The sequence below is a fragment of the Mustelus asterias genome, unplaced genomic scaffold, assembly GCF_964213995.1.
Source record: "Mustelus asterias unplaced genomic scaffold, sMusAst1.hap1.1 HAP1_SCAFFOLD_491, whole genome shotgun sequence".
Classification (NCBI taxonomy): Eukaryota; Metazoa; Chordata; class Chondrichthyes; order Carcharhiniformes; family Triakidae; genus Mustelus; species Mustelus asterias.
Window position 1 is genome coordinate 84,090 of NW_027590443.1, and position 12,217 is coordinate 96,306.

The following is a 12,217-nucleotide window of genomic DNA, read 5'->3' on the forward strand; positions in this document are numbered from 1 at the left end:
ACAATTTAAAGTTCAGAAAAGTTCTCCCAGTGTCTGCGCCCACATTTATCCCTCAGCGAACACAAATTAACTGGTAATTTATCTGTGGTTTGTGACAACATGCCACCTGCAAACTGGCTGCCAATTTTACCTACAAAATAACTGTATATTTCAAAAAAGTAATTCACTGGTTGTAAAGCACTTTAGGACATCTTGAGTGTCATAAATGCAAGTATTTTTCTCTTGGAGGCAAAAAGAGCAAACACAATTTTTTCATATGAACAGTAAAGTTTTTTTTTGACAATGACTGCCCACTCAACAGTAATTCAGTTACACAAAGGTTCTGAGCTCTAGTTCAAGGATATCTGATATTTCTTCAGTTCCTCAGCTCAGCAGCTGCAGAAAATCATCCAATACATAACCTGTGTCTAGCAAGAGAATGAAGAAGAAAAAAAAAACTTTCCCTTGCAATAAGAATCTCATTTCTGCAGGCTTATATTCCAGATAGTACAGTAGCCCAGCTGGAGGAGCTTAACTTATACGCTTAAATTTTTAAATCTCTCAACTCCCTGCAATAGCATTGAAACCATAGTTTTTTTTTACAAAAGTGGTTAAAGCTCCTAATGCTATTCAGTAGCTGCAGGTGGAAAGGTTTGGGATAATACAGTATTTGGGGAAGCACCTAAACATTTTTCAATCATCCAAAACACAGTTGGTGTGGAATTCATTAAGTGAAAATTTTTATCCAGCACTAATACTGGATCATAACTTCCCATCAAGCATTGGAAAAAGTTGGCTTGCTGAAATTACCAGACTTTAAAGCACACTTACCGGCCTCAACAATTGTGCTGAAACCTCCCATGCGAGAGCTGCTAGGGGCATTCAAAAAAGAGTTCCCATGGACGCAAGCATAGTCCAGTTGTGTCAGAGTCAAGGTGGCCACACCCACTTTAGCGCAATGGCTGCAGTAAAGCAGCGAAGTTTGAAGGGCCCAGTAAAACTGATGTCTATGTTACGCAGATGGGATTTGGGTTGTCAGCATGACAACCTCAGGACTTTGTAATTTTGGCTCAACAACTGAGCCAGACAGTCCAAGACCATCCTCGGTTTGATCCCTGGTCTGTGCTGAATTCACATATCACAGCTTACCAAGCTAAGGAGAAATGAACTTGTGGAAATTTCTACACTTATCCCCATCAGTTGCTGAAATTACAGCAGAAACTATATCCATGCATCTATTCAAGGTGCTCCTATAAAAGTTCCAGTGACTACTCAGGAGAACCTCAAAAGAATCTTCCAGCAGTTTAAAGAAATAAAAGTCCAGGCCTAAATGTGCACCAGCTGGTTGAGCAGTTTTGATTTTTGCCTTGAATTTCTGTAGGGTTCCTAGTGAATTTACAATTGATTAGAGAATTTGCGATTTCTTTCCTGCATTCATTTTTCTATACAAACTCCCCTCCCCCTTTCCCAGTTCCTTCCCTCTTGCACTTCCTGTGTAAGACCCCAATGTTTACCATCACCACCATGAGTTCCTTCGACGGCTCCAGCACCAACACCATCTTCTGCTGCTAGATGCAGCCGGTCACTCTAAAACCAGGCAGCTGAGTGAACAAGCGCCACAAGCATCACCGGTGAGTGTTACTTTATTTACATTTATATTTCTTTTAAAAATAAAATTTATAAATATAAAAGTTACTTCATTTCAGAATGTACATAATTTCAACTTTCTGATGGTAACGTACAAGAGAACGTAATTCTAGTTTGAACATGAATTCTTAAGGGAAAATCTGGTTCGTTTAACATTGTTTCGCTGAAGGTCGCACAACTCAACAAAGCAACTACAACCTTAAGTGAGGAATACTTGTATGTAATTTTGCCACAGTTTCACTGGAAATACAGCTTTGAAATCAAAGGTGGGGTGGGTGTGGAGTGGGAAAATCACAGATACAGTTCGAAAAAACAAACTTTGGGAGAAAACAAGGAGATGGGAGAGGAGATTTTATATTTAAAAATTGAGTGTCACAACTTGAAAATGCAAGATTTTAAAATTAATCTAGTGAAAGAAGGCATTTCAATAATAACTGGCATTTAACTCGGCACAAAAAATGTATATCTTTGCTTATTTGCTCATACCTCTAACAGGTTTCACAAAGCAGATCAATAAGACACCAAATATTTTAGTAACATGTTGTTTCCATAATACAACTTCTTCTTCCTTGAAATATGTAGAATACAATGGACAATTATTTGGTGACGCTGGTTGAAGGAGGAATGCTTGCCAGATCTACAGGCTTTTCTTCAAAACAATGTCGTGGAATTGAAGCCCACCTGAGAATTCCATCTCAAAGACACCTCCAAAAATGCACCACTCTCCGAATACGGCACTCAAATGTCAGCTTAGACTGGCATTGCTGAATCTAGGGCCCACAGAGACTTTCCAGGGGGCCTGTAAAATAGTCAAGCAGTGCAAAAATAAATGGCAGCTCGAGACAGGTTTGTTTCAAGCCAGGAATGGACTGTGGCCACCATCTGTGGAGTGCAGAATGGAACAGCTGTTGCACTTGAGGAATAGAGAACAGCAGTCAGATTGCTAAGACGACCCATTAAACACCTGGAAAATTAAGATTCTCTTCCAACCAGTTCAATTGGCAAAAACTCGCCCATTCGATCAAGCTCAACAGCAAGATCCTGGAAATGCCGTGGACCATTTTCCATTTCTTGGGAGCCTCATTTGGATGAAGACAGCCATAGACAGCAAAAGAAATCATCATTTCCAATATGGCAGCTCAGCTTTCAACCTACTGAGAGAAAGATTTGACAGGAACTCGAACACAAGACTAAAGTTATGGTTCTAGGCAGTATGGATCCCCAAGTTCCTATGTATTTCAGAGACATGGACTACCTACAGCAAGCACCTCAAACTATTTTTTTATATCTAAAGCCTAAATTCTGTATATACAGTAACAAACTGTCTACAAACATGTGATACCTTAAAAAAACAGCTACTAGCTCAATACTCAGAAAATCATTGCTAGTTAACAACCTCCCAACATGAGCAAAGCACATTGTGACATTATTGGTTCAAGTTCTTCAAAACATGTATGTGCTTTTAATAGTTGGTTCCCAGGTCATGGTCATGCACATGTGGTGCTTTTCTTGGGCGAGAGTCAGAAATGAGGGAGAGAGGAAAGGCGTCCTTTGTGGCCCACTTAAGTAGGGCAAATAAAATATATACCTATGTTGGTAAAAAAAATAAATCTTGATCTGAAGGTTCTGTATTCAATATACAATCTGTACAGAGACAGAAGATGCTCTCAGACTCCAATTTATAGCCATGTCTCAGCTTAACAAATGGTTGTAATACAAAGTCTGAAGAAAGTTGTTATATAATTTTACAAAATGCATCCACTTTACTCACTATCAGCCTTAATGTAATCCAGGAAAATTACACTACGCAAGAAAATATATTTGAATCAGTATGTATTTTGGATGTCTAACAGCTTAATGAACTAAATACAAGTTGAGACTCCAACTACTGTTGACAAACTAAAAATATGATCACGGACAAAGATTGTTTGGCAACAAGTGCTGATAGGTCATGGTTTTAATTATGATTATGAAATTGTCCTGCCATACACTTGATTAGTTTTATTTGCTAAAGCCATAATTTATGCCCTTGTTACCTTTGGATGCAACTATTGCAAAGCTCTTTGGTCTGGACTCCTCAAATAATTAAATTCCCAAAACTCTCGCTCCCCCCACATTTCTGTAGTCTCCAACCTAACAATCAACATTCCCTCTAAATTGCACTTGTGTGCAGCAGAGAGGTTCCTGCACAGGCCAAGCTCAAGTAGGCTTCTAGATTAACAATAAGTGCATGGTTGCACATTTTATTTATGTACTTAGCATCAGCATCATCAGAGAGCCAAGTAATAGCCTCATCAGTCCTAAATGGAGTTCCTGAGGCTCACCAAGTTAGTCAGCAGTGGCAAATGTGAATTATTTGTTTGGATTGCACCACAGCTACAGCCTGGATGGTCTTGGTGACCTCACTGATGTTGGGTGGTTTCACAGAGGTCTTGATAATCCAGAAATGGTTCAAAAGTGCCCACTTTCATTGTGGAAAATCAAAGCAAGGTGGACAAGCAGGAGGTCTATGATGAGAAAGTAGTTTCTGGTGGATGTTTTCCTCTAGCAATCTTCCTGCCATAGGTCGTTGGCATGGTGAATTTTATGATATGGAGTGGTGTGAGGGAAGGCAGACTCCTTATAGTTGGAGGTCATCAAATAAGGGCAGCTTTGAATTGGAGTAGATCTTCACCAGTAGCTTGTCTGGTGCAATTACCCTCCTGGAACACTACTGATCAAGAATATTTACTCCAGCACTTAAACATGTACTACTGTATATTTGTTCAAAATAATGAATTTAACAGCTTGGAAGGGAGATTGAAGCTAATAGTTTATTACAAAGATAGGAATGATATCCAGACAATAGCCTGTGCGCTAAATTCTAAACTACATTACTAAAAGCTGCATGGTGCACATTCAACCTCTGCTGAATTAACTTTACCTTCACCAAATTGTCAAAAATGCAACAAGTGCTATTGACCAAAACCTGACATATGCTAACTTGTAGCGCAAGGGATCTAAACAATATAACTAATCTCGCTCATTTCTGCTCCACACGTCACTAAGTAATTTTAACCTACAATTGTTCCTCACCCATTTACAAACAAAGCCAAACAGGGGAAAATGTACTGTTAGCACATTTTCAGGAAATTCAAGCCTAAATGTTCTTGTCACGAGGGAGCATGACAAGATTATTTAAAAACTTAGTTTAAGCAATGCAGCTGTTGCAACTATGCAACAGAAATATTTCCCAGCACAAGTGCGTGAATTTATAAGCATGGAATTGAGAACTGTGAAATATTTCCAAACTTCGTATACCGAGAAGCAAAAGATTTCAGGAGAGAAATTTAATCTTCAAGTTTCATTAAGATTTCCCAAAAACTAGGCCATATGCATCTTAAGTCTAAAATTCTGCTGCAGAGTGCAATTTATTTTTACAACACTTGAAGCAGCTATCTAAACTGCTGTGTCAAAATACATAGTCTGTAAACAAACAAACCTGGGCTGCTCACATTAGTGGTTATTTTCACCAAGACTTTTTACAATTTCTACTGGTTTACATAATATTATCTCAATTTCATGTTCATTAATCACAGAGTTCCCAGAGGTATAATCTTACAATATAAACTTCTCCATACCAAACAACAGGCAAAGATCACAAAAAAGGTCAAACTAAATTTTTAAAACCTAGCTTCAATTGTTTAAATATAATGATTTGCAATCTCTTCCAACAGCTTTTAAGCTGTTTCTAACTGCAAACATGTGCTTGAGGCACCAAAACACAGCCAGAAATTTCAGTGGCACATTAGTTAATCTATCCCATTACAGCAATATACCGCTTTGCCAATACACGTATATTACTGTGTATTTTGTCAGTAATGTGTCAACAAGGTTCTCATTTCACCATCCTATCAGAGTTGCACCTTAGGTCTTTGTAAGACGTGCTGTAATCGCATGTCAAAATTTATTTGCAATTTCTTAGTTAATTGGAGTAGTTCAGATGTCATCTGTGGTATGCATATCTCTTCCATACAAATAAATTACTGCACCAATGATTAAGCAATAATTGGCACGTCCTTCCAATATTATTTTCACCAATTGAAGATATACAAGATTTTGTATCAGTTTTTAATTAACAAAGCCCACAAATCATGCAGTAGATGCAAACATGGAACAGGAGATCACAACACCAGGGACCCAGGTTCGATTCTCCGTCTTGGATACGGTGTGAAGATTGCACATTCTGTATCTGCATGGGTGCTTCAGTTTCATCCCACAGTCCAAAGATAGTTAGGTGGAATAGCCATGGTAAATATAAAGCGTTATGGAGATAGGGTGGGATGTACTTTGAGAGTCAGTGCAAACTCGATGGGCCAAATGGCCTCCTTCTGCACTGTAGAAATTCTATAGTTCTATACAGACTTTTTAAAGCTTGTCATAGGGTTACCTTGGTTGATAGGTGGCAATCATTATTTCAGATACCTTAAGGAAAATTACTCATGTCTAAACTAAGAGTTGGTAGGCTAAGCCATGCCAGAAAATTATACCCAACACTTATATATATTTAACATAGATGTGCGTGCACAGTTGAAAGGCAGACTGAAATCAACAGACACCCCAAAACCATAGTTACTGCACTATACAACATAGAATGCTACACTGCCATTTATTCTCCTCCATGAAAGGCTTACCACTGGCAGAAAATAATTATATTCTGCAGAAAATGTTAAAGAGCAGAGTGTCACAAGGTCTCAAAAAAAAAGAGCAATTGTAGTACTGTTATTTTATATATTCTGGGTTTCCTGTCAAGCTTCTACATCCTACTCAAATTTCTGCATGACACTAAAAGAATTGTTTTTTCAATGTACCATGAAAGTTTAGAGATTTAATTGTCTTATCTACAACTTTGTTTTTTTTGTGCAAGTGGCTGAATCACATTGAACTCTGAACTCAGCTATGAGCCTTTGTGGCCTTAAAAAGATCAAGCAACATAATGCATTGTGCATCACATTCCATAATGTTCGTGGCTTTATAAAACAAAACAAACGAAGGAGCAGCGCTCCAAAAGCTAATGGCATTTGCTACCAAATAAATCTGTTGGGACTTTAATCTGGTGTTGTTAAAACTCTTACTTTATAAAACAACCCAGTGGCTTACTATCAGAAACACCATTGGGTTCATATTTTAAGTGTGTCCACAACAATTGATAGTTATATGTTCACAATTTGGTTCCTGAAAAACCAGAGCCATCAAAAATCACTTCACCATTATCCACTTATCCTGATTAACTGGCTGTCCACTACCCACTTAGTTCAATGTCTCTCACCACATTTTAAAGTCCTACAGCATCCTCTGACTCATCACCTTGGGTAACACCAGGGGAAATCAGCTAGTGTTTACATCATAACTACTCCTTGAAGATTTTGAAAATTGACACTTGGCCATAGGAATTTAAAACTTGTATTTATATAGCACCTTTAACATTATAAAATGGCCCAAGGCACTTCACAGGAATGTTATAAAGCATAATTAGATACCAAGCCACCCAAAATGATATTAGGGCAGATGCCAAAACTTTGATCAAAGAGGTAGGTTTTAAAAAAGAAATTGAAGTATAGAGTAAGAGAAGTTTAGGAAATGATTTTAAGACCTTAGGGCAGATGCAGGGTCACCAATGATGGAACTACACATCGGAACTACTATTATCAGGGATGCTCAAAACATCAGAATTAGATGAGTGCAAATATCCTGGGGTTGAAAGCCTTCAGGAGATTAGTGATAGCAAAGGGAAAGGTCAGGGAAGAAAGAATTTTAAAATCAAAATGCTGCTCAACCAGCAGCCACTGTAGATAGCAAGCACAGGTACAGGTGAACAGGATACGGGTAGAGTTTTGCATAACCTCAAGTTTATGGGAAGAGTTTGAGTAAATTGCCTCAAGTGTGTCGGAATAGTCAAGTCCATAAGTAACAAATGCCATGGATGATGGGTCATCAGCTGTCTCATGAAAACTAAACACTGGTTTGGATGATCTCACCAAGAGGCATGTACATGAGAAATTGGAAGACGTCAAGGATGGATCCTTGGGGAACACCAGAGGTAATTGTGTAGGTGTGGGAAGAATAGCCATTGCAAGTGATAGTCTGGCTACAAGTAAATAACCAAGAACTAAGAATTTACTGCATTCCTAAACCATTTCACATTTTGTCTAACATATACATGGGCCTTACTTTCAAACTTTGTATCCATTTTGATCTTTCTGATCCAAAATTCCATACAACTTATTTTTCACCCAGATTGAAACATACTAGATTATAAGCACATTGGAGGACAAGATCAATTTAATTACACAGAACCCTGCAAACTACAACTAGGTTTGTTTTAAATGTTAGTCAAAGAGCAAAATACACAATTAACAAAGTAGAAAAATAATTCATACTCCACCCCAAACTGGCAAGGGTGTTTACGTCCAGACCACCAGTAATTTGGTCAGCTGACAAGTGTGCACTAGATGAAAAATGTTAGTGGTCCTACCAAGTAGTTCGACAGGACACACGTGCACAGTCTGGTCAGGTTCTTCAGGCGTTTTTGGTCTGCCCCAAATCCCCCTCTTAAAATATGAATCAGAAGTTGGTGGGGTTAAAGTGCCACTCCAGAGATTTGACATCATAATCCAAGATGACACCTCAATGTTGTACAAGTAGAGTGCTACACTGTTTGGAGATATTGTCTTTCGAACAATGTTAAATGGAGGCCCCGTCTGCCCCAAGGCGGTTTCAAAAATTCCCATGGAACTATCTATTCCCCGTCTGCCCCACAGTGGTTTTAAAACTTTCCATGGGACTGTTTGGTGAACTATTCTCCCCAGTTTCCTGACAAATATTTTCCCCTAGGCCAACATCACAAAAAAATTACCTTATTGCTTTTATGACATAAACAAGTACCTCACTGTCACTTGTCATTTTTCACCATATACACTAATAACCCAAAAATATGTAAATATACACATGAACAAAGGCACACAACACAATCCCTGACATGGACTGGTACATTAATTGTGTAAGAAGTCTCACAATACCAGGTTAAAGTCCAACAGATTTATTTGGTAGCAAATACCATAAGCTTTCGGAGCACTGCTCCTTCGTCAGATGGAGTGGAAATGTGCTCTCAGTGCACAGACGCAGAAATCAAGTTACAGAATACTAATTAGGATGCAAATCTCTACAGCCAGCCAGGTCTTAAAGGTACAAACAATGTGGGTGGAGGGAGCATTCAACACAGGTTAAAGAGAAACACATCTCTTTAACCTGTGTTGAATGCTCCCTCCACCCACATTGTCTGTACCTTTAAGACCTGGCTGGCTGTAGAGATTTACATTCTAATTAGTATTCTGTAACTTGATTTCTGTGTCTGTGCACTGTTTAAGAGCACATTTCCACTCCATCTGACGAAGAAGCAGTGCTCCGAAAGCTTATGGTACTTGCTACCAAATAAATCTGTTGGACTTTAACCTGGTGTTGTGAGACTTCTTACTGTGTTTACCCCAGTCCAATGCCGGCATCTCCACAACATTAATTGTGCACAGTGGAAACTAACTGCACAATCAAAAACGTATGCTGAAGGAGAATATCATTCATTTCGGACTCAACAACTCCGTTATAAAGGAAAAACATCAACCATACCAATAGGAAGACTCTTGGCCTAACAGTTAATTCCATTAACTAATTTCAACAGTGATAGCGGTAAAAAAATGGCCCCAACTTTCTACAACCAAGGCAAAAATCACAAGAGGCTCCCAATGAAGACTATAATCTAGACATCCCTGTTAGAATTGAGCAGACATCCAATGTAATGCACCAACAACCATGGTCAAATCTGCCAGTGGTCATAGGGAAATATTAGGAGGCCATTACTACTAAAACGAAGTTTGATCTTTTAATGGAATGCAAGTTGTCCAAGTACCTTGGTAACCAAACCTTCTAAAAATAAAACCTGCAAGACTAGTTTATATTTTTAAAACGATGCTATCATATGAGAAGTGCCAATGGATTAACTGTCAGATTCCAGTTTAAGTTCGCCCTATATGTTGCATCACCCTTTGGTACCAATATAATTCCTTCGACAGGACCAGCACTCATGCAAGATGGAATTTAAGTAAAGTGGCCAATCTTTCTAATTAACACAAATGTAACCTCCAGCAGAAGCACGAAACTTACCTGCAATTCACACCAAGCTACTTCCACTGTCGTTTCTGTGTCGAGACCTTTATAGACGGTTTTGAAAGATCCTCTTCCAATTTCTATGTCAAACTTCAAAAACCTCCCATCAGGGGAAGTTGCCACAGCCTTCGTCTCTATTTCTTCATTATCCTCCTGCGCCTTCCTCTCAAGATTTCTTGCCTCCTCCGCACTGTCATCTTCGCTGACTTTCAATTCGGCTTCCTCTTTGATTGGGATAGTTTTTTGCTTTTTTTTGCTGACGATGCTGCTGCCAGTTGTACTCCCGGCATGATTGCAAACATCGACATCGGGGGAACGGACGGTGGCCTTCGGTGGTTCATCGCCAGTTCCAGTGACTGTGCTTCCCTCTTTCGCACTGCCATCAGTGCACTTCTCGCATTTTTCTCCGGCAAATACAGGAACTGCAACTGTGACAGAGGCAACAGTCGTTGCTTGTACTAGAAGCTGCGCTTCATTATTATTGGTGATACTGCTAATTAATGTAGCTGCATTATCCGATTCGGGTGGAGAAACGATAATGCAGGTCTTACTGGGCAGATGATCCAACGCAGTAACGTTGGAATCGCAGATCACACTCCTCCTGATAAAACGTTGGTGCTCTGCTTTACTGTCCTTGTCCATAGTATGTCTCCGTCTCCTGAGAGCCTTGAACTCTTCCTTTTTTCTCAAACTTACTCCAAAACGTTCCCCAATTGTCGTATCCGAACTGGAATTGGTACCATTTTTAGGGGGGCGCAGTAAAGACCCTACATTGTCTGCGCTTTCCGACATTGCCACAGAAACTCGATTCCCGAAAGGCTTTAAAAACAAAAATGCACTGGCTTCTCTTTAAACAAGATTCCACGCAAGACAAAGCCAAGCGAATGATTGAAATGCAAAAAAAGTACCAACTACGAATAGAAACAAATGCAAACCGATTTTCTTTAAAGAGTCAAAATAATTCCATACTATATTTGTGCAAAGGGTCGGGTCCCTGGAACAGAAGCGTTCCTTTATAAAAAATAAAGAGACACACAATATTGTCCAACTCAATCAGTTGAGATGCAGCGACATAAACGTGGACCAAATGATGTGATCCATCCATCCTTAATTAAAGTCTCCGAACAATTTTCATCCAGTCTTCATTTCTCAAAAGGGAGATAAAGAAATTTAAAATGAAAAAAAAATCCAACCGTGGAAAGAGCCAAAAGTAGTTCCTTATTCTCGCATAAACTCCAAAAAAAAATTTAAAAACGTCCAGAAAAAAAGGCAATCAACGCAACAATCCGTTTCACATCGATGTTGCTAGCGTCCGTCCCCTCGACAGCAGAACAATTCCACAGTTACGGGAATATGTGGAGTCGTGTTTTAAACACAGATAATGTACAGCGCCACAACTGTTCCGTCAATGGCCATAAGATTCGGCTCTTCCAGGCTTTCAAAATGGATGCGATGCCTATAGTTTTTTTTTAAAAAGTCAGCAAAATTCAAATAAGCAAAAAAAAAGTCCGGGCTGCCAAATGGAGTAGGCCTGGAAGCAGCAACAATAGAAAACCCCAGGGTAAGGTCGAGCTGCCCGGGGAGAGGCGCTCACTGCAGAGCTGTCCACATACGTAACATCCCGGGCTTCTTCTCTTCCTCCCTTACACTGGAACCGATTTTTCAACACGAAATAAAACCCATCAGCTCTTCTCCCCTCCGGACAACTACCATGAATGCGAGCCCGAGCCCCCCACGCAGGAGGTGAAGAGGGGGGGCGGCGGCGGCAAAGCTGGCTAATTAAGCGGCTATATCAGCTCCAAAATAGACACGCTCTTCCTCCCAACTGTAAATGGCGGACACACTACCTTTCGCTCACTGACTGGCACTTACCGAGAAGCTCAGCGCTCGAGCTCAAGGCAGTCCATTCACACGCGCGACGCACAGCGCGCAGCTCGCTGGGAAACGTAGTTTTTTCCATTTCCATTGATGACTTTGGCGCCCCACTCAATTTGAACAACGCAGGAAAAGGAGAACTACAACTCCCATCATGCAGCGGGCGCTTTTCAGTTGGTTGGCGTTTATTGACCCCGCCCATTTTGCGTAGCTGGGGGAACGTTGAGCGGAGCACGTGATTTGGACAATAGGCGGACGAAGAAGAATGAGTGCGGGGCATCGAGGTTTCTTTTTCAATCCTTAGTCACTCATCTCTCAGTCTTCATTCTTAAAGGGAAGATGCTCTCCGTCATGAAAATATGCCACAATCGTTCTCAAATACACAGGGTTTAAATAATTCATCGTCCAGAAATCGATCGTTACGTGGTGGCGTGGTAATGGAATTCGCTCCTGAATGTTGTACCCCCCCCAAATTAAATACATCTTTCTAAGTAACCTTAGTTGACCATGGCAGACC

General features: G+C 39.9%; 1 protein-coding gene across 1 annotated transcript in view; it reads right to left on the reverse strand.

The window, feature by feature from the left end:
* Positions 1 to 11,691, reverse strand: part of LOC144486848 (uncharacterized) — a gene marked incomplete at its 3' end in the record, with an annotated part of 78,817 nt that extends 67,126 nt beyond the window's left edge. Inside the window, exon 1 of the mRNA XM_078204868.1 lies at positions 9,823 to 11,691. Coding sequence (XP_078060994.1) covers positions 9,823 to 10,617 — 795 coding nt within the window. The remainder of the gene's footprint in view (positions 1 to 9,822) is intronic.
* Between the last annotated feature and the right edge of the window lie 526 nt (positions 11,692 to 12,217).